This window comes from Bufo bufo, chromosome 2 (assembly GCF_905171765.1).
Source record: "Bufo bufo chromosome 2, aBufBuf1.1, whole genome shotgun sequence".
In the NCBI taxonomy this organism is placed as follows: domain Eukaryota; kingdom Metazoa; phylum Chordata; class Amphibia; order Anura; family Bufonidae; genus Bufo; species Bufo bufo.
In genome coordinates this window covers 602,881,178-602,904,147 of record NC_053390.1, presented here as the reverse complement: position 1 = coordinate 602,904,147, position 22,970 = coordinate 602,881,178, and the positions used below count along the sequence as shown (strand labels likewise).

The following is a 22,970-nucleotide window of genomic DNA, read 5'->3' as shown; positions in this document are numbered from 1 at the left end:
GGTCGTGTGCATGAGGCCTTAAGTGTATGCCAGATTTATCAGCTGCGATGAGTTGCTTTGAGGCGAAATCCTACTGCAGTAGGGGATGGCATAAAAATATAGAGTAACATCTGTAAAGAAAAGGTTTATTTATAAAGATACACCAAATTTATCAATCAACATGCAACGTTTGATAAGTTTTTTGCAAATTACATCAATGCAGGCTTGTTATGGCACCCCCTTCCCGGTCTAGTTTTTGATTCCCTCACCGAACTTACACTTAAAGGGGTTATTCGGGCTATAGATATTGATGACCTGTCATCAAAGTAGATCAGTATGGGTCCCACACCCGGCACCCCCACCAATAAGCTATTTCGGGAACTGTGGAAACTATGCTGTGTGTGGAGTGCAAGCAGAAGGCTTCGTACACTATGTAGTTTCCAGTGTCTGCGTACTGCAGCGCAGCTTCTTTTCACTTGGGATGGGATCTGAACTGAAGTACACAGAGTATGGAGCTTTACGCTGTACTCGGTATCGTTTCTGGCTGCCTGAAACAGCAGTGTTGGACTCTAGCCAATCTAAGGGTCCATTCACACGTCCGTAAGTGTTCTGCGGATCCGCAAAATACGGACACTGGCACTGTGCATTCCGCAATTTGCGGACAAGAATAGGACATGTTCTATTTTTTGGCGGAAATGGAAGCAAATGCGGATGCGGACAGCACATTCCGGCCTCATTGAAAATGAATGGGTCTGCACCCGTTCCGCAAAATTGAATGCGGACCCATTTTGCGGACGTGTGAATGGACCCTAATGTTGATGACCTATCCTGAGGATAGGTCATCAGTATCTGTAATCCAGAGACCCCTTTAATGTGTCCAGTGCTGGTGAGAAGAAGCTGCCTCTACTCCACTGATTCCTATTGGTGAGTCTGCATGATAGCTGGAACAACTGCTGTCTGTGTACAAACCTATCGAGAAGGGGGACTAAACTACTGAGCATGTGTGACCACCAGGTCTGACTCGTGAGGTGGACGTACTAAGAGGGAATCAAAAGGTGGCATTATAAGGCTTATTTCACACAGGTGATACAGAATCAGGGCCTGTTAAGGGAAAACTGATGGTTTTGCATGCAAGAGGAATGATTTTTGTCTGTGTTCCGTGTTTCAGTTTTTTCCACGTAGAGGCAATACGTTTTCAATGTGTTTTTCACGTGCATAAAAAAAAGCTGAAGAAGAACACTCAAGATCTCCCAGCAACCATCAGTGAAAAATGCTTTGCATCCAGATGCCCTAGTCACTTCTATGGAGCCAGTGCTGGGTTAAAAACGCACAATCTAGACCAGGGATGGCCAACCTGAGGCTCTCCAGCTGTTGCAAAACTACAACTCCCACCATGCCCTGCTGTAGGTTGATAGCTGTAGGCAGACTGGGCATGCTGGGAGTAGTTTTGCAACAGCTGGAGAGCCTCAGGTTGACCATCCCTGATCTAGACCATGCTTCTACTTTTCCTGAACTGAAAGATGACCAGTGATGGACAATGCCCATTGAAATGAATGGGTCAGGATTCAGTCCGGATGCTGTCTGTCCGCATCACACATTGTATCCGGACTGAAAGCTTACAAGTGCTGTATGTAACAGTAATATCTAGACACACAAGCATTTTTTTAATTATTCCAATTGAACAGTTTGATCTAACAGAATAAGTTCATATCTATTCTTTATGCCTTCTGAAATCCAGTGTCGGAATTTTTCTGCATAATATGAGGGCTATTTACCTCTAACAGAGGATTACCTTTCATATTGTATTTCACTGTGCTTTTAGATGTGACCGTCCAATACAATCATGGGCTCCCTGTTGTGACTCTCACACTACCATCTCGAAATGAACGTTGCCAGTTTACCATCAAACCCATGACCACCACAGTGGGACAGTTCTTAAAGGACATCCAACAGGAGGACAAAGGAATTGACAGAGTAGCTGCCATGTCAACAGGTGAGCCTTTTTCACAGAGCTGGTTCTTGCAATTTGATTGTTTGCTATGTAATAAAATATACAGGTCTTCTAGTGTCAACTAATAGTTTTCTGATTTTTAGTATGGGCTTGTCTTTTTTTTAGCTCATCATAATCCCTTTTTTTACAGTTGTCCATCAGCATTTGTCAGTGAGGAAAGGTTCACTTTTTCATTTTGTGGAGGGAAGATTTATCAACAGGGGAATTTCTTTTTTTCTTTTCAGTTTTCTTCAGCCTGTGTTGCCTTAGGGCTCTTTCACACCTGCGTTATTGTCTTCCGGCATAGAGTTCCGTCGTCGGGGCTCTATGCCGGAAGAATCCTGATCAGGATTATCCTAATGCATTCTGAATGGAGAGTAATCCGTTCAGGATGCATCAGGATGTCTTCAGTTCCGGTACGGAACGTTTGTTGGCCGGAGAAAATACCGCAGCATGCTGCGCTTTTTGCTCCGGCCAAAAATCCGGAACACTTGCCGCAAGGCCGGATCCGGAATTAATGCCCATTGGAAGGCATTGATCCGGATCCGGCCTTAAGCTAAACGTCGTTTCGGCGCATTGCCGGAGCCGACATTTAGCTTTTTCAGAGTGGTTACCATGGCTGCCGGGACGCTAAAGTCCTGACAGCCATGGTAAGTGTAGCGGGGAGCGGGGGAGCAGTGTACTTACCGTCCGTGCGGCTCCCCGGGCGCTCCAGAGTGACGTCAGGGCGCCCCAAGCGCATGGATCACGTGATCGCATGGATCACGTCATCCATGCGCATGGGGCGCTCTGACGTCATTCTGGAGCGCCCCGGGAGCCGCACGGACTGTAAGTATACTGCTCCCCCGCTCCCCGCTCCTACTATGGCAACCAGGACTTTAATAGCGTCCTGGGTGCCATAGTAACACTGAAAGCATTTGGAAGACGGTTCCGTCTTCAAATGCTTTCAGTACACTTGCGTTTTTCCGGATCCGGAGTGTAATTCCGGCAAGTGGAGTACACGCCGGATCCGGACAACGCAAGTGTGAAAGAGGCCTTAGGTTGCACTGTATTTATTAGACATTGCACGTTCCATTTTTTCATTTACATTTTTTTACTGCCTGCCTTCCCAGAACCCATAACTTTTTAATTTTTCCGTTCACATAGATTTTTTGCAGGACAAGTTGTACTTTCTAATGGCCCAATTTAATTTTGCATACAATCTAGTGGGAAGCTGGAAACAAATTCTAAATAGGGTAGAATTGGGGAAAAAAAAGGGGTTTACGATATTTCCTATCTGGTAAAACTGACCTGATTATAGCGATTCCACGTCTATATATAATTTTTTTTATGCTTTAATACTGGAAAAATGTAAGAAAATATATATATTTTCTTCTGTGCTTGGGCATATTCTGATCTTATAGCTTTTTTCCATGTGTGTTTTGTTTTACGGAGCTGTGTCTAGTTTTATTTATACCATTTTGGAGTGTGTATGACATTTTAGTAAAATAATTTTTTTTTTTAAGTTGAAGTGACAAAAAACTGCTAATCGTCCATTTTTTTTTGTTGCCATTATGACATTCATCATACGGTATTGAATACGTTTAGATTTTAACTAGCATTCGCGGGTTTAAGTGAATCACGTAATGGATTCTGTTCTCATGGAATCCATTGCGTAATTCAATGCGGGCTCCGTTCCGCAGGCCATACACTTGTATTATGACTGCATGCAAAACTGAATCCCTTTAAAGTCATTCCGTTTGGCATGCCGGCATTGAATTATGTTATGGATTCCTTGGGAACGGAATCCATTACATAGTTCACTTAAACCCTGAACTCTAACCTGTCAAAAGGCAGGTTCGCTCAACTCTACTTTTCAGGCATTTTGGACTTGGCGGTGTATGCGATCTTTATTTTTTTGTTTATTTTTATTATGAAGAAAGGAGAGTGCTTTGGAATTTTTTTATATTTTTTAAAAACTTTTCTTGACTTTTCCCAAACACTAATGTGATTTAATACATTAGTGTATGGAAAATTCAGTATATTCCAAAGCCGTACTGCCACCTGCGGGCCATCATTGAAATACCTGTGATAGATCTGATAGGCCAGAGCCTGTAAGTGGCTATCACTAGAAATGAACATGTTCACCAATCTCATGGTGAGAAGCCGTCAGGCACCGTTGGCATCTGAGGAAGAAAGCCGTCTCACAATTGACCACAGCATCTGAGGAGTTCAATGTCTGATTGGTGTTCTTGCCAATCGCAGATATAAGTCCCAAGTGTCTGAAACAGGCACCCAGCGGCTATGGCGCCTGCTTCTTTCTGGAGCAGAGTCCATCTATAAAGGGACGACATCTGCCATAGATGTACAGAGGATGTCACTTAGGGGTTGAATATAACACTTTTGTCTAGAGATGTTACTCCAGTTTTTGTACACTGCGCCTCCATCCTCCTGCAGTGAAATTCCTCCTTTTTTTTCTGTGTTTCCTTTTGTGGTCTGTGACTCCATTTAGGTACAGTGCATGTAAGGGAGTATGTGGTAGTCTGAGACACCCCTCCTGTCCATGATTGGTCCAGGCTGATGCTCTCATGCCAGGGGGGTGTCTCTTACTACCTTGGACTACGCAGTGTAGCTAAGACCACTTTCACACTAGCGTTTTTGCTGGATCTGGAAGGGTTTAGCAAAAATGCTTCCGTTACTGATAATACAACCATCTGCATCCGTTATGAACGGATCCAGTTTTATTATCGTTAACATTGCCAAGACTGATCCGTCATTAACTCCATTAAAAGTCAATGGAGGACGGATCCATTTTCTATTGTCAGAGAAAACGGATCTGTCCCCATTGACTTGCATTGTGGATCATGACGGACCTGTCTGCGGTTTGCTCTCCGGTATGAGAACAGAACGGAATGCATTGTGGAGCGTTCCGTTTTGTCCCCATTGACAATGATTGGGGACAAAACAGAAGTGTTTTTTTTTTTCGGTATTGAGACCCGGAGACGGATCTCAATACCGAAAAATATTAACGTTAGTGTGAAAGTAAACTGTAGTCATGCGTAATCCAACATCCCCACTACAGACCATCAGGGTGACTTATAATGCTTGCTTTTCTCTTGCCACTAGGTTTCTCCACAGATTACTGCTGGGGTACTCTTGTAATGAAAAGGGATTGTTAAAAGCAACAAAAAAAAAAAAAAAAAAAAAAAATATTAAGTGTAAATCACCCCCTTTCCCAATTTTACATATAAAATATATAAACAATAAATAAACATATTACATATCGCCACGTTCGAAAAGTCCAAACTATAAAAATATTTTAAAAATGTCTTATGCGGTGAACGCCGTAACAGAAAATAAATAAATAAAAACTGCGTGATTCGCCTTTTTTTTTTTGGTCACCTTGTCCCCCCAATATAGGATCGGACTGTTTCATAAAATGCGGAGTGCACGCTGCTTTTTTTATTTATTTATTTTTTTTTATTTTTTTTCACATGGTATCTAGTATCGCAATACTTTTTTATGGTATCGAAACCTAATCAAAAATTTGGTATCGAAACAACCCTATTTGTGATGTGGAGGTTTGCACTAGACATCTGCAGCATCTGAGCAAGTGGCTTCTGTTCTTAATTTTTTTGATTTCTATAAATTAACATCCTTCTCCCCATAGATGGAACAAAGTTTGCTTCTTCAACACTGATGAATGTCCTGCTGCAGAATGATTTTCAGCTAGTTCTAAACACATCCGCTCATCACGTCAGCCCCCCTCCCATAGGTAAGTGATGTACTAAATAAACCTGTTTATTAGCTTTTTGGATCCAGCTGACTGGATTGGTCAATAAGGCTGGGTTCACATATGTGCTTTGAACTTTGGCAGCCTGTTCCAACGGAATACATGACGCTTTCAAACGACAAAAAAAATACTACAGATAGCATTTTTTTGTCCAGCCAAAAGCCGGCTTATATGATGGAAAGTGTCTGGATCCCATTACAGTGAATTGGGATAGGCGGTGCACAGTGGTATCCGGCTAGAGTTCATAGCGCATATGTGAATGTGCCTAAGGCAGTTGGGCATAATTCATATGTTGGTGTTTTTCTCAGTGTTTTGTCAGTGATTTCCATCAGTGATTGGAAGCCAAAGTGGAAGCTTACGCAGAGATAAGGTTTAATGGAAAGATCTGCCCTTGTTCTGTGTTTTTGACCCAAACCTGGTTCTGACACACAATCACTGATGGAAATCACTGACCAAACACTGACTGAAGTGAAAAGGCCTAAAGCTGAATTCAGACGGGGTGACTAGAAGACAATTGTCAGGAAGGAAGCGCTGCTCCTGACAATCGGCTGCTCGTTAAGTGGAGGTGAAGTGATGCATTTACATGCAGCCATCTCCTCCACAATATAAGGATGCGGGTTCGCGATTGTGATCGCTCGTCCTCGTACAGCAAAAGTGTTGTTTAGACAGCAAGGTCTGCTGCCCAGAAACGATCATTTTCTTGCAAGCACGAATGGCAGTTTCAACAGATGAACGAGCATTTCATTCATTTGGTGATCGGCTGCCCATTTAGATGGGCATATTGTCGGGAACAAACGTTCCCAGGAATCTTCATTCCCGATAATCTGCCCAAATATCGCTAACTCTATATCTACCTTTAGACAGCATTGCAACATGCTCCTGTTTCCAATCTGCAAATTTCTCTTTGTTCAGAAGATACGGGTAATATTGATAGTAATGTGGGTGGTGCAGAAGCCTTGCAGAGCCAGCTCTGTAATCATGCCTACTTCTAGATTTTCTAGCACTAAAGTCTGAGGAGATGGGGATGGCCAGTGGAACGTCTCTGGCTTGAATGGGGCTGTTGCAAGCAGAGCACTGTTTAGGGGTGTTTGAGGATGAAAGCAGACATGTTTTCTTAAAATCTCATACAACCTTTTAGTGGTCTAAAGCTAGCCATACCCATGAGTTATGTTTGCTAAACCACCTATCTAATGTTTTGGGGGGGGGCTTAGATGTCTGGAAAAGAAGGGTCGGGCATGTTGTTCTTCAGTGTGCCTGGAACTTTTGTTTCCAGAAGAGATAAGCCACCACCAGAAAAGTCTGGCAATAACTTATTGTTATATTAGCTTCATCTTGGGTAATGAGGAAATTCTTGTAATGTGCAGTATGTGGGTTGGATGCCTGGAAAAAACATTGATATTGGAACATATTGGCTGTAACTTTTGAAAGTAACTTTGCTTCCTGTTTGTTCTGCAAAAGTGGCTCCTGCAACAAAACAGAAAAAATTCTTCATCTCTGGCTACTACTGTGCTGCTCCAAGGCGCTAAGTTACAATGCCTGAAACTGTGCTGCAAATGCTCAGTAGTGAAGACCAGAGGAGGACGTTCACTGCTGGGCATGCCGGTAGTCCTCTCAGAACCACTACACACCATTAAGGGGGTTGTCCAGGAATACGTAGCTTTTCACAGTAGCCCGTGTGTGTTATTTCAAGAATTTCAGAAATTGTATTTCAATTCAAGTTTTTTTTAAATTCGCTTTATTGAACGCACAAAGTCAAGAATAATGACAAACATTATACATATTTCACTTCATGATGTACATCATTATAATCCATTATTTATATAAAGATTACATGACTTTGCATAACATACAATAAACCATGTGCTGTGTCCTTCCACCCGCCTTCTTCCTGCCCAGAAATGAGGTAGTTGACTAATTTGAACAAAACAAATCAGGTATGGCTTCATCTACTTTAGCTATTTCTTTCACCTATTTTCCCTATTACATCTTTTAAAAAGAATATTTATTCAATTTATTCTGCATTCAGAGCTCCTGTCGACCCTTGAGTAGAATACGCTGTCCTAGGCGATGCGCACCATGTCCCCCACACTTTCTGAAATTTGGTGGTGCAACCTCTATTTTTGTATACTATGTTTTCGTATGGTATGATAGTATTAACTAGTTGTTTCCATTGCGTCAAGGTAGGCGCCCTATCCCCCATCCATCTCAAGGCTATTGCCTTCCGTGCCATGAACAGAGTCTCCCTCAAAAATATCCTAGTATGATGCGAGTATGTAGCTTCATCTAATATTCCGAAAAGACAATTTTTCGGGTGTAGTGATATTGTGCTGTCTAGTAGATCGGAAAGCAATTTCGTTACTTCCTCCCAGAATGCTTTTATAACTGGACATGCCCATATGAGGTGCCAGAAATCAGCGCCCTCTGATGTGCATCTGTGGCACTCTGAATGGTTACGTCTACCCATCTTAAATAACCTAGATGGAGTTAGGTAACTCTGATGTATCATACATACTTGTATAAATTTGTTATTTATGGCTGGAGACACAAGTGTAGGGGACTCCAACACATCCTCCACATCTTCATTGGACAAATCGGGAATCAGAACTCTCCACTTATCTAATGCTAGCATTGGGGAGCTTTTTAACTTGGCATCTAATAGGTGAGTATATAGTGCTGATATGAAACCACGAGGTCCCTGTGAACGTATTACACCAATCATTGGAAATGAGGACAAGAGAATCGGGGTATCTCTATAGTGCGTCTGCATAGCGTGTCTCAATTGTAGGAATCTATAAAAAGCCTGCCTCGGAAGTGCATATTTACGACTCATGGATTCGAAATCACCGAAAACATTATTATCATAGACATTTCCCATTGTGACAACCCCATGTTCCTTCCAAAATGTCCTTCCTTGTAATGTCATCAGATCTGGGAACATGGGGTTATCCCAAATCGGGGTTTCCAGCAGTTCTGTCTCCATGCCATGCAACCGTTTACATGCAAATAGTCAGCAAGTTGTTTTTCCTGTCTATGAAGAGAGCCTATCGGATTCAACCACGACTTGATATTCCTTAATTGCCCTGCAAGATAATACATATGAATGTCTGGCAGAGACATTCCCCCTTCTTTTTTCAAGCGAGTCAAGTTTAACATTGATAACTTGGGTCTATTTGCACCCCAGATGAAAGGTGATATCAGAGAGATAAGTCTTTGAAAGACTATTTTTGGAATTAAGTAGGGAGCGTGTTGTAGGATATACAAACATTTTGGCAATATAATTAGTTTAATCAAGTTTATTCTCCCTGACACTGACAAAGGCAATCCCTGCCATACCCTACATTTATCTTTACAATATGTTATAAGTGGTTGTATATTTAAGGTATGATAGGATGTGACATCCTTTGTTATGTATATCCCTAGGTATTTATAACTATCTACAATAGGTAAGTCTTGTCGGCCTACAGCCTCCCCCATCTGATATAATGGGCACAGAGTAGATTTGGACCAGTTAATCCTCAGTCCGGAAAATTGGCTGAACTGTTCAATTATATCTATCGCCCTAGGAAGTGTGGTTTCGCCTGTGACATGAATAGTACCATGTCGTCGGCGTACAGACCCACTCTATCTTCCTGTTCCCCTATTCTGGTGCCGTGGAATTGCGAGTCTGCCCTAATCCGCATGGCTAACGGCTCTATAGCTAAGGCGAACAACAGTGGCGAGAGGGGACAACCTTGTCTGGTGCCTCGTCCTAACCTAAAACTTTCAGACAGCATTCCATTTACCAGTATGTCCGCTCTAGGATGTTTGTACAGCATTTCCACCCATTGTATAAATTTAGGGCCAAAACCAAATTTCTTGAGAACCTGAAATAAATAAGGGCATTTTACGGAATCGAATGCCTTTGCTGTATCCAAAGACGCCAGGGCCCATTTTTCTTGCTTTTGGATCCCTATTTGCGTCACTACTTGCACTCTCCTGATGTTATCTGTGGTGGATCTACCTGGTAAAAACCCGGACTGATCAGGATGTACTAAGGTACAGGCTACCCTGCCGAGACGTATAGCTAAAATCTTTGCAATGATCTTATAATCAATGAAAAAAATAAGGGGTTGGGTCCTGGATGTAGTGTGCGATCACATTTGCATTTTCCATCTTATAATCAATATTTAATAAAGATATCGGACGATAAGACCCGCATTCATCCGCGTCCTTTCCCGGTTTTAACAATACAATTATAGTTGCATCATATAGTGACGGTGGAAAACATCTGTTATTAAATGCGTCTGTATACATTTTTAACAATAAGGGATTGATATGAGAGGCATATTTAATATATACTTCCAGTGGAAGTCCATCAGGGCCAGAAGCTTTCCCCCTTGCCAGCTGTTTTATAGATTCTTGTATTTCTAGGGCATTTATCGGTGCTTCCAAGACCTCTTGTGTCAGGGCAGGGAATTCCAGGTCCTCAAGATATCGTGTGACATCTTCTATCTCATATTGTACCTTTGATTCATATAAATCCTTGTAATATTCCTGAAATCTACTCGATATATTTTCCGGCTCAGATAGTATCTGTCCATCTTGTGCCATGATTCGTAATACCGCAGGGGAGTTCTGATTTTGTTTGACAATGTGCGCCAGTAGTTTACTCGATTGGTTACCCAATTCAAAGTATGTTTGTTTTGTGAAAAACATTTTCCTTTGAGCTTTTTCTTTGATTAGGGTTAAGTACTGTCTCCCCATTGCCAGCCATGCTTCCCTATTCGCATCACTTGGGTCTGCTATGTATGCTGTTTCTAGTCTTGTGCAATCTTTTGCTAAACCTTCCTCCTGCCTAGCCGACGCTTTTTTAATATATGATATAGTGGACCGCAGACATCCTCTGAGGTATGCCTTCATGGTCTCCCACAATAACATATTATCTGTTTCTTCTTCATGTCCCTCCAAAAACACCGCCAGTTGAACGGGAATGCGATCAGACGGTCCAAACAAAGTCAGCCAAAAAGGATTGATCCGTGTTGAGCGTCTGATCGCACCCCCACCCAGCATCAATTTCAACAGTACTGGTGCGTGGTCAGATATACCCCTTGATCCATATTCAATGTTATATGTTAGGGCGCATATATGTGAGTTGCCTAGTGCATAATCTATGCGTGACAATGTGTTATGACTGGATGAGTGACAAGAATATTGCCTTACACCTGGATATTTAAGACGCCACATATCCAGCCACCCCACTTCCTCCAATAATGCAGCCAGGGATGTCATATTATGGTGTCGAGTATCTACAGTCCCTTCCTGATGGTGTCTATCAAGTTTCCTATCCAGAGTCATATTAAAGTCTCCTAGGCCTATTATGCGTGCTGATGGGTAAGAGGCTGCAAAACTTACAGCCTGCTGTATCACTTGCAAGGAAAAGGGTGGAGGGACATATATACCAAGGATTACATATAGCGTACAATTAATATATGCAGCTGCAAACACATATCTCCCGGCTGGGTCAACCTGACATTGTTCCAGTTCCCATCTAAGGGATTTATGTACCATCAATGACACTCCCCTGGACAAGGTCGTATGGCACGAATGTTGTGCCCATTGAATCCAAGGTTTCTGCATTCGCCCTATATTCTCGGCTGTCAGGTGAGTCTCCTGTAAACATAGGATGTGGGGGTTGAAATTCCTGACAGCCGAGAACACCATAGTGCGTTTTCTCGCTGTCCCCAATCCTCTTACGTTCCAGGACATTACCCGCAGTTCTGACATGGTGAATTGATTCTAAGGACCTCAGTTACCTCACATTTCTCTTCCTCCACAGCATCATGGTCAACACAGCACATAACAAGTAACAAACAAACTGTCAGTCTTCTCCTGACCTGAACTATGAGTGCCCACATGATATATCCTCGAGGCATACACTGCACTCCAGGTACATAGCACGCAGGTCTTAACCGAGCTTATTAAGTGGCTCTATAAGTGAACGGGGTGTGCATTTGGTAATTTCCCAGTAGCACTATAGATCTAACAACTGATATGAGTGAGATCCGTATCCAAATCCGGAGCCCGTTCCCTAACCTCCAACGGAGGCCGGTACATACTGTACAAGATTATCTTATTCAATGAGGAACTATTTTCCCTTGTCAGGGACTATCAGCTTGGTTAATCACTTTCCTATATATGGCTTATAGTAAACCTGTTCTCTGTACATTTCCTTTCTCCCTTTCTGCCCCTATCTGGGTATGAACATATATATAATAAGTAAAGGAAGTAAAGACTAGAAAATTATAACATCAAATAAAAGAACATAATAGTTCCCTGAGCTGAGAATATACATGAGCTTATAACTTTACCGCTGACAGTATGTTTAAGTCCCCGGCTCTCTTTGCCATGCCGACAACATATCTTTAGTGTCCATAGCTTCATCTGGGATCCCTTGCATTCCTTCCCCTGCCATCCAGCCAGTCAGTGGCCTCTTCAGGGTTATTGAAAAACCGGCTCACCTCCCCATCTACCACTCTTAGCCGGGCCGGGTATACCATAGAATATGGCAGGTTTTTCTCTCTCAGCCTCCTCTTCACTGAGACAAACGTCGCCCTTCTTTTTTGCAGTTCGGATGAAAAGTCCGGGAAGACCATGATACTGTTGTTTTCGTACTTGAGTTCCCGTTTGGCACGTGCCATCTGTAACACATGGTCTCTGTCCATTGAGTTCAGAAGCCTTGCAAGCAGGGGTCTCGGTGGGGCCCCCGGTGGAAGAGGTTTAGCAGGTACGCGGTGTGCCCTTTCTATAATGAACGCTGCCGAGAAGTTCGCCTCTGGAAATGAGTTGCGTAGCCAGGTAGTGACAAACTCACAAGGATTGTTGCCCTCCGCTTTTTCGGGCATTCCAATGATCCGTAAGTTATTACAGCGTGTACGATTTTCATAGTCGTCACACTTTTGTTGCCAGAAGCTGACCTTCTGCTCCAGCTCTTGCATTTTCGCGGGTATCGGTTGTAGGCGATCTTCTACATCAGATATCCTGGTCTCAGCTTCTTTTACCCGATCCCGGATAGCTTGCATGTCATGGCGGAGTAGCCCTATGTCCACCTTCACCTCCTCCAGTTTCCCCACCATCGATGTGCGGCAGGTGGCTATTGCGTTCAATAGTTGCTCCGTGACTTGCTTTAGGGATGGTTCGGTGGCCGCCTGCTCCACCCCAGCTTGCGCAGGATCTTCCGATATCACCTCTGCTGGTGGGGTGCGTGCGTCCGCGCCATCTTGGTCATTTTCGCGGGCAAACTCTCGGAGACGATCCACAGCAGACTGCGCTTTGTTTCTGGACATATTTATGTTGCGGGTCTTCCCCGACCTCCTGCTGGTTTTGGAGGTAATTTTTGCGGCAAGTATATGTCAGGATAAGGTGAAAGTTAGGGATTTGGGTCCGGAGCTCTCCTACATGCGTCTGCTCATTTCAGCTTCCGGCCACACCCCCCATTTCAATTCAAGTTTTATCTTCTAAGTAGCTGATTACTTACATGATAGTAAGAAAAAGCCCAATGTTACCATTTTACTACTGGAAATGTATTACTAAATTGACCACTTATGAAGGAGTCTGAGCTGGAGTCCGTGTGATAAAATACAGGCGTCTGAGTGTGAACTTTGGCTTACCGACTCCACAGCCTTGAAAAAAATTGCAGTACTTGTATATACTTTATTATATTTGTTACAAATTTCAGTGTTGTTTTTATAACTGCTGTTCAGCCTAAATATGCTGTCCTATATTATCTTGTAACATTGGAAGGAAAAATCTATATCTGTGTATATATTTTCAGTGAATCTGCAGTCTGAGCGCTCTGAACAACTGGACCCAATTAAGTGCATGGTTCAAGACCTGCATACTGTTTTCTATTATGATGACTTCCTGGTCCAGAAAGAGCAGCAGTTGCTTCAAAGGTTAGAGAACCTGAAGGAAGAGTTGCAGCCGTTAGAGCAGGTTAGTACATATTTCTAATCTTCTGAATTCCACAGTGGCCATAGACAAGATTTATGGCATTCCCTATTGTTTACCTGACATTTTTATGTTAAAACAGATTTCATATTTTGATCTCCAATGTTTAATGTCACACTCTACATTTAACCCCTTCAACCCCGGGCCTGTTTTCACCTTCTTTCCCAGGCCATTTTTTGCAAATCTGACATGTGTCACTTTATGTGGTGATAACTTTAAAACGCTTTTACTTATCCAGGCCATTCTGAGATTGTTTTCTCGTCACATATCGTACTTCATGACAGTGTTAAAAATTAGTAAAAATAAATAAAAAATCTTTTTTTATTCATAAAAAAAATACTAAATTTACCCAAAATTTGGAAAAATTAGCAAATTTCTATTTCTCTACTTTTGTAATAGATAGTAATACCTCCAAAAATAGTAATTACTTTACATTTCCCATATGTCTACTTCATGTTTGGATCATTTTGAAAATTACATTTTATTTTTTGGGGACGTTAGAAGGCTTAGAAGTTTGGAAGCAAATCTTGAACATTTCCAGAACCCACTTTTTAAGGACCAGTTCAGGTCTCAAGTCACTTTGTGAGGCTTACATAATAGAAACCACCCAAAAATGACACCATTTTAGAAACTATACCATTCAAGGAATACAAAACCGATTTTATAAACTTTAACCCTTTAGGTGTTCCACAAGAATTAATGGAAAATGGGGATGAAATTTCAGAATTTCACTTTTTTGGCAGATTTTACATTTTAAATCTATTTTTTCCAGTAGCAAAGCAAGGGTTAACAGCCAAATAAAACTCAATATTACAGAAACACCCCATATGTGGTCATAAACTGCTGTACGGGCACACGGCAGGGCGCAGAAGGAAAGGAACGCCATATGGTTTTTGGAAGGCAAATTTAGCTGAACTGGTTTTTAGATGCCATGTCCCATTTGAAGCCCCCCTGATGCACCCCTACAGTAGAAACTGACCACATTTTGGAAACTACGGGATAAGGTGCCAGTTTTTTGGGGTACATATGATTTTTAATTGCTCTATATTGTTTTTTGTGAGGCAAGGTAACCAAAAAATGGATGTTTTGGCACCGTTAAAAATTTTTTTTTTTACGATGTTCACCTGAGGGGTTAGGTCATGTGATATATTTATAGAGCCAGTCATTACGGACGCGGCGATACTTAATGTGTGGGTTTTGTGTTTTTGTTTTGTTTTTGTTTTTTTGTTTTTTTTCTGGGTTTTTATTATAAAATAAGGGGAAAGGGGAGTTTTTTTTTTTCTTTTTTACTTTATACATTTTTTTACTTTTATAAATTTTATTAAAAACACTTATTTTTATTTTTAACTTTCTTTTTCCTCTTTACTTTATTTATGACCTTCACTTTTGGGGGTCTGATCCCCTCTGCAATGCATTACAATACATCTGTATTGTAATGCATTGCCTATTAGTGTATGACACTGAGTCATATACTAACAGGTTGCCTAGGAGACCCAGCCTGAGGCTGGATCTCCTCGGCACCTGTAGAAGACAGTTCCCGATGCCGTGCAAGGCATTGGGCAGCCTCTGCACGGCATTGGGCTGCCTTGTGTCGCATCGGGTCCCCGCCACAGCAGCGCGGGGACTCAATGCGATCACTCACCCGACACAAACCCCTTCTATGTCGCGGTCAGCGTGGACCGCGGCATGGAAGGGGTAAATCCGCCAGCATCTGCTTTTACAGCGATGCCGACGGATACAGCAGGGGCCCGGCTACCACTGACTGCCAGGCCCCTGCAGTGATTGCGCGCGCACCGCTCCGTAGCCCGCGCCATCACTATGACGTACTATTACGTCAAATTGCGGGAACGCAGTGGTTCCCATGACGTAGTAGTGCGTCATAGGTCGGGAAGGGGTTAAAGAAAATCCTAAAGTCTTGCAATTTTTACACTGAACACTGAGCCTCACAGTAGGTTGACACATCCTGTTAGATAAAACAGGATTTACCACTGACAATATTTGATGTACACAGCTCTCCTCCTCCCCATCCCTGCAGAGGCCACAGAGCATGCATTTATTCTGGAAGCTGTAAATTACTTTCTATTTAGAGGACAGGAGCTTCTTCAGGGTTCTGTGCAGTACACAGCGTACCAGAAGATAAAACAGAGCTGCCTTCACCAGGTGTCCAAAGGAGTAGCTCATCCTGGCACAGGTACTGTAAAGAAGCACTACTAGGTAGCCAATACAGGTGTTTTACCAGTGAAAGTTGATTTGTTGGATCTGTAGCAGTGTTTGCAGCCTTTATGAACAGTGCTCAGACATTGTGGGAGAACAAAGAACTGGTTTACTTGGGACAAAACAGCAACCATTAACAGTAACAAAATCATCAAGATGGAGACTACCAGAGATAACATCTAAATCACCAGACAGAGCATACACCGGAATAAACGGTGAACACAGCGCCATCTACTGTCAGCTTAACATAGTTTCCCCTGCATTAAAGTGTAACTGTCATGTTTTCAGCAAAAAATCAATTTTTGCGTATGTTACTGCTGCAGCAGCATCATGCATAAAGAAATCTTTAGTTTCTTCACATACCACCTTCACTCACTGCGCCTGTGCCTAATACTAAAATGGACGGCGTGGGATTTGAGGAGCACGGAGGAGACCGAGGATGTCAATCACCTTTACAAGGGCTTGCCAAACCTTGAGAGGACGGAGCCTCTAGGTGCTGCAGCAATGCCCCACTAGCACCTAGAGGCCCATTTGCGTATTATAAAGGTCATTATTTAGCGCGAACGGCGGCAGGCAGGGAGATACAAGTCATACAGTTATGTTCTGTTGACATTAGCACATCGCTAATGTCAGCCAGCTACATAACGATTTTTCTGATGACAGAAACCCTTTAACCTTTTACGGACATAGGCTGTACAGGTACTCTGTATAATACACTAACAGGCAATGCATTACAATACAGATGTATTGTAATGCATTGCAGAGGGGATCAGACCCCCAAAAGTGATCAGAAATAAAGTAAAGAAAAAAAAGTAAAAAAAAAAAAAAAAAGTGTTTTTAATAAAATTTATAAAGTTATAAAATTAATAAAGTAAAAAGATAAAAAAAAACGCCCCTTTCCCCTTATTTTATAATAAAAAACAGAAAAGAAAAAAAACACACATATTAGGTATCGCCGCATCCGTAGTGACCAGCTCTATAAATATATCACATGATCCTCCCTGTCCGATAAATACCATAAAAAAATAAAAACTGTAAAAAAATAAAGCCATTTTTGTCACCTTACATCACAAAAAGTGCAACACCAATTGATCAAATAGGCGTATGCCCACCATAATAGTACCAATCTAACAGTCGCCTCATCCAGCAAAAAATGAGCCCCTACCTAAGCCAATCGCCCAAAAAATAATAAAACTATGGCTCAGAATATGGAGACACTAAAACATCATTTTTAATTTTTTTTGTTTAAAAAATGCTGGTATTGTGTAAAACTTAAGTAAATTAAAAAAAAAGCATACATATTGGGTATAGCCGTGTCCGTAAGAACCTGCTCTATAAAAAATATCGCGTGACCTAACCCCTCAGGTGAACACCGTAAAAAAAAAAAAGTGAGAGCCACTTTTTGTCACCTTACATAACAAAACGTGTAATAGCAAGCGATCAAAAAGTCATACGCACCCCAAAATAGTGCTAATCAAACCGTCATCTCCTCCCGAAAAAAATGAGCCCCTACACAAGACAGTCGCCCAAAAAATAAATAAAACTATGGCTTTCAGAATGTGGAGACACTAAAGAAAAGAATCTTCTTTTTTCATATTTGATATTGTCGCGTCCGTGACAACCTGCTCTATAAAAATACCACATAATCTAACCTGTCAGATGAATGTTGTAAATAACAAAAAATAAACTGTGCCAAAACAGCTATTTCTTGTTACCTTGCCTCTCAAAAAGTGTAATATAGAGCAGCCAAAAATCATATGTACCCTACAATAGTACCAACAAAACTGCCGCCCTATCCCGTAGTTTCCAAAATGGGGTAACTTTTTTTGGAGTTTCTACTCTAGGGGTGCATCAGGGGGAGCTTCAAATGGGACATGGTGTCAAAAAACCAGTCCAGCAAAATCTGCCTTCCATAAACCAAATGGCATTACTTTTATTCTGCGCCCTGCCATGTGCCCGTACAGCAGTTTACAACCACATATGGGGTGTTTCTGTAAACTACAGAATCGGGGCCATAAATATTGAGTTTTGTTTGCCTGTTAACCCTTGTTTTGTAACTGGAAAAAATTTATTGAAATGGAAAATCTGCCCAAAAAGTGAAATTTTGAAATTGTATCTCTCTTTTCCATTAACCCCTTAAGGACCGGGCTCATTTTCACCTTAAGGACCAGGCCATTTTTTGCAAATCTGACCAGTGTCACTTTAAGTGCTCATAACTTTAAAACACTTTGACTTACCCAGGCCGTTCTGAGATTGTTTTTTCGTCACATATTGTACTTCATGACACTGCTAAAATTGGGTCAAAAAAGTTAATTTTTTTGCATAAAAAAATACAATTTTTACCGTAAATTTTGAAAAATTAGCAAATTTCAAATTTTCAGTTTCTCTACCTCTGTAATACATAGTAATACCCCCAAAAATTGTGATGACTTTACATTCCCCATATGTCTACTTCATGCTTGAATTGTTTTGGGAATGATATTTTATTTTTTGGGGATGTTACAAGGCTTAGAAGTTTAGAAGCAAATTTTGAAATTTTCAGAAATCTTCAAAATCCCACTTTTTATGGACCAGTTCAGGTTTGAAGTCATATTGTGAGGCTTAGATAATAGAAACCTCCCAAAAATGACCCCATTCTAGAAACTACACCCCTCAAGGTATTCAAAACTGTTTTTTCAAACTTTGTTAACCCTTTAGGTGTTCCACAAGAGTTAATGGCAGATGGAGAAACAATTTTGAAATTTATATTTTTTGGAAAATTTTCCAATATAATCAATTTTTTCCAGGAGTAAAACAAGGGTTAACTGCCAAACAACACTCAAAATGGGTTGCCCTGATTCTGTAGTTTGCAAAAACACCCCATATGTGGTCGTAAACTACTGTTTGGCCGAACGGTAGCACATAGAAGGAGGGGAACACCATATGGGTTTTGGAAGGCAGATTTGGCAGGACTGGTTTTGTTTATACCATGTCCCATTTGAAGCCCCCTGTTGCACCCCTAGAATAGAAATTTCAAAAAAGTGACTCCATCTAAGAAAGTACACCCCTCAAGGTATTTAAAACTGGGTTTACAAACTTTGTTAACCCTTTAGGTGTTCCACAAGAGTTAATGGCAGATGGAGAAACAATTTTGAAATTTCTATTTTTTGGAAAATTTTCCAATATAATCAATTTTTTCCAGGAGTAAAACAAGGGTTAACTGCCAAACAACACTCAAAATGGGTTGCCCTGATTCTGTAGTTTGCAAAAACACCCCATATGTGGTCGTAAACTACTGTTTGGCCGAACGGTAGCACATAGAAGGAGGGGAACACCATATGGGTTTTGGAAGGCAGATTTGGTAGGACTGGTTTTGTTTATACCATGTCCCATTTGAAGCCCCCTGTTGCACCCCTAGAATAGAAATTTCAAAAAAGTGACTCCATCTAAGAAAGTACACCCCTCAAGGTATTCAAAACTGGGTTTACAAACTTTGTTAACCCTTTAGGTGTTCCACAAGAGTTAATGGCAGATGGAGAAACAATTTTGAAATTTATATTTTTTGGAAAACTTTCCAATATAATCAATTTTTTCCAGGAGTAAAACAAGGGTTAACTGCCAAACAACACTCAAAATGGGTTGCCCTGATTCTGTAGTTTGCAAAAACACCCCATATGTGGTCGTAAACTACTGTTTGGCCGAACGGTAGCACATAGAAGGAGGGGAACACCATATGGGTTTTGGAAGGCAGATTTGGTAGGACTGGTTTTGTTTATACCATGTCCCATTTGAAGCCCCCTGTTGCACCCCTAGAATAGAAATTTCAAAAAAGTGACTCCATCTAAGAAAGTACACCCCTCAAGGTATTCAAAACTGGGTTTACAAACTTTGTTAACCCTTTAGGTGTTCCACAAGAGTTAATGGCAGATGGAGAAACAATTTTGAAATTTATATTTTTTGGAAAATTTTCCAATATAATCAATTTTTTCCAGGAGTAAAACAAGGGTTAACTGCCAAACAACACTCAAAATGGGTTGCCCTGATTCTGTAGTTTGCAAAAACACCCCATATGTGGTCGTAAACTACTGTTTGGCCGAACGGTAGCACATAGAAGGAGGGGAACACCATATGGGTTTTGGAAGGCAGATTTGGTAGGACTGGTTTTGTTTATACCATGTCCCATTTGAAGCCCCCTGTTGCACCCCTAGAATAGAAATTTCAAAAAAGTGACTTCATCTAAGAAAGTACACCCCTAAAGGTATTCAAAACTGGGTTTACAAACTTTGTTAACCCTTTAGGTGTTCCACAAGAGTTAATGGCAGATGGAGAAACAATTTTGAAATTTATATTTTTTGGAAAATTTTCCAATATAATCAATTTTTTCCAGGAGTAAAACAAGGGTTAACTGCCAAACAACACTCAAAATGGGTTGCCCTGATTCTGTAGTTTTCATAAACACCCCATATGTGGTTGTAAACTACTGTTTGGCCGAACGGTAGCACATAGAAGGAGGGGAACACCATATGGGTTTTGGAAGGCAGATTTGGCAGGACTGGTTTTGTTTATACCATGTCCCATTTGAAGCCCCCTGTTGCACCCCTAGAATAGAAATTTCAAAAAAGTGACTCCATCTAAGAAAGTACACCCATCAAGGTATTCAAAACTGGGTTTACAAACTTTGTTAACCCTTTAGGTGTTCCACAAGAGTTAATGGCAGATGGAGAAACAATTTTGAAATTTATATTTTTTGGAAAATTTTCCAATATAATCAATTTTTTCCAGGAGTAAAACAAGGGTTAACTGCCAAACAACACTCAAAATGGGTTGCCCTGATTCTGTAGTTTGCAAAAACACCCCATATGTGGTCGTAAACTACTATTTGGCTAAACGGCAGGACATAGAAGAAGGGGAACGTCATTTTTGGAAGGCAGATTTTGCTGGACTGGTTTATTGACACCATGTACCCTTTCAAGCCCCCTGATGCACCCCTAGAGTAGAAACTCCATAAAAGTGACCCCATCTAGGAAACTACGGGATAAGGTGGTTGTTGTTTTGGGACTATTTTTGGGGTAAATTTGATTTTTGGTTGCTCTATATTACTCTTTTTTGAGGCAATGTAACAAAAAAATGTAATTCTAAAATTGTTTCTACATTCACTATTTGGTTTTGTGGAACACCTAAAGGGTTAACATAGTTTGTAAAGTAACTTTTGAATACCTTGAGGGGTGTAGTTTCTTAGATGGGGTCACTTTTTTGGAGTTTCTAGTCTAGGCTACATCAGGGGGGGCTTCTAATGGGACATGGTGTCAAAAAAAAAACTGTCCATCAAAATCTGCCTTCCAGAAACCATATGGAGTTCCCTTCGTTCTATGCCCTGCCGTGCGGCTATATAACCATTTACGACCACATATGGGGTGTTTCTGCAAACTACAGAATCGGGGCAATAAATATTTAGTTTTGTTTGGCTGTTAACCCTTGCTTTATTACCGGCAAAATGGATTCAAATTGAAATTTTGCCCAAAAATTGGTGTTTTGGCACAGTTTTTATTTTATATTTTTAACACCGTTCATCCGAGGCGTTTGGTCAAAAGTTATTTTTATAGCGACGACTTTTACGCACGCGACGATGCCCAATATGTATGGCTCTCAGACTTTGGAGACACTAAGCAGGCATCCTAAAACTGCGGCCCTCCAGATATTGTAAAACTACAATTCCCACCATGCCCTGCTGATGGCTGTAGGTTGTCTGGGCATGCTGGGAGTTATAGTTTTACAACATCTGGAGGGCCGCAGTTTGAGGATGCCTGCTCTAAAACTAATATTTTTTGGGGAAAGAAAAATTGTTTCCGTGTCTCCAAAGTCTGAGAGCCATAGTGTTTTATGTTCTCTAGTGGACTGTTGAGGATTATAAAAATTTAGTACTCCATGGAAGTGTGATACTCCCTGAAGCAACCGTCAATGCAGAGGCCCGGATGATCGGGGCAAGTGTCACATTGAGTAGTGGTGTCCTTCCGTATCCCCCTCCTGCGACACACTCTGCACTTTTTTTGGGTTCGTCCCTTCTTTCCAGTATGGGGGACCACACCTGGAAAGTGTTGGCCAGGGACGATCCGGGCGCCTCCAATTCCCGAGGCACTCCGGCCTGCTCTTTCCCGGTCCGAAAAGATCAGGTCCTTGAGGACTGCCTCATAGAACTGGAGGAATGTCCCTGTGCTGCCAGCGCTTCGGGATAGTACAAAAGAGTTGTACATGGCAACCTGTACCAAGTAGACCGCAACTTTTTTGTACCATGCCCGGGTTTTGCGCATGGCGTTATATGGCGTGAGGACTTGATCAGAGAGATCAACTCCTCCCATATACCGATTGTAGTCGACGATACAATCGGGCTTGAGGACCGTTGCCGCGGTACCTCGCACAGGGACAGGGGTGGTGCCGTTACCGTGGATTGTGGACAGCATAAGGACATCCCTCTTGTCCTTATACCTGACCAGCAACAGGTTTCCACTGGTAAGGGCACGGGTCTCACCCCTGGGGATAGGTACCTGGAGGGGGTAGGCAGGGAGGCCGCGTTGATTTTTCCGCACGGTCCCACAAGCGAACGTGGATCTGGCGGCAAGGGACCTGAACAAGGGAATGCTGGTATAAAAGTTATCCACGTACAAGTGGTAACCATTATCCAGCAGTGGGTACATAAGGTCCCACACGAGTTTCCCGCTAACACCCAGAGTGGGGGGACATTCTGGGGGTTGAATACGGGAATCTCGCCCCTCGTACACACGAAATTTGTAAGTGTACCCTGAGGCACTCTCACAAATTTTGTATAGCTTCACGCCATACCTCGCCCGCTTTGTGGGAATGTATTGGCGGAAACTGAGTCTCCCCTTGAACGCAACGAGAGACTCATCAACCGCGACCTCCCTTCCAGGTACGTAGGCCTCCATGAATTTGGCCCCAAAGTGATCGATGACCGGCCGTATCTTATACAGCCGGTCATAGGCAGGATCACCTCGGGGTGGACATGCTGCATTATCGGAATAATGCAGACATTTC

General features: G+C 41.9%; 1 protein-coding gene across 2 annotated transcripts in view; it reads left to right on the top strand.

The window, feature by feature from the left end:
* The window catches only part of MCUB (mitochondrial calcium uniporter dominant negative subunit beta), a 103,047-nt gene that overhangs the window by 63,966 nt on the left and 16,111 nt on the right, over positions 1-22,970 (top strand). For both annotated transcript variants that reach the window (XM_040418374.1, XM_040418375.1), the window contains 3 exons: positions 1,802-1,972; positions 5,619-5,723; positions 13,552-13,712. In XM_040418374.1, coding sequence (XP_040274308.1) covers positions 1,802-1,972; positions 5,619-5,723; positions 13,552-13,712 — 437 coding nt within the window. The remainder of the gene's footprint in view (positions 1-1,801; positions 1,973-5,618; positions 5,724-13,551; positions 13,713-22,970) is intronic.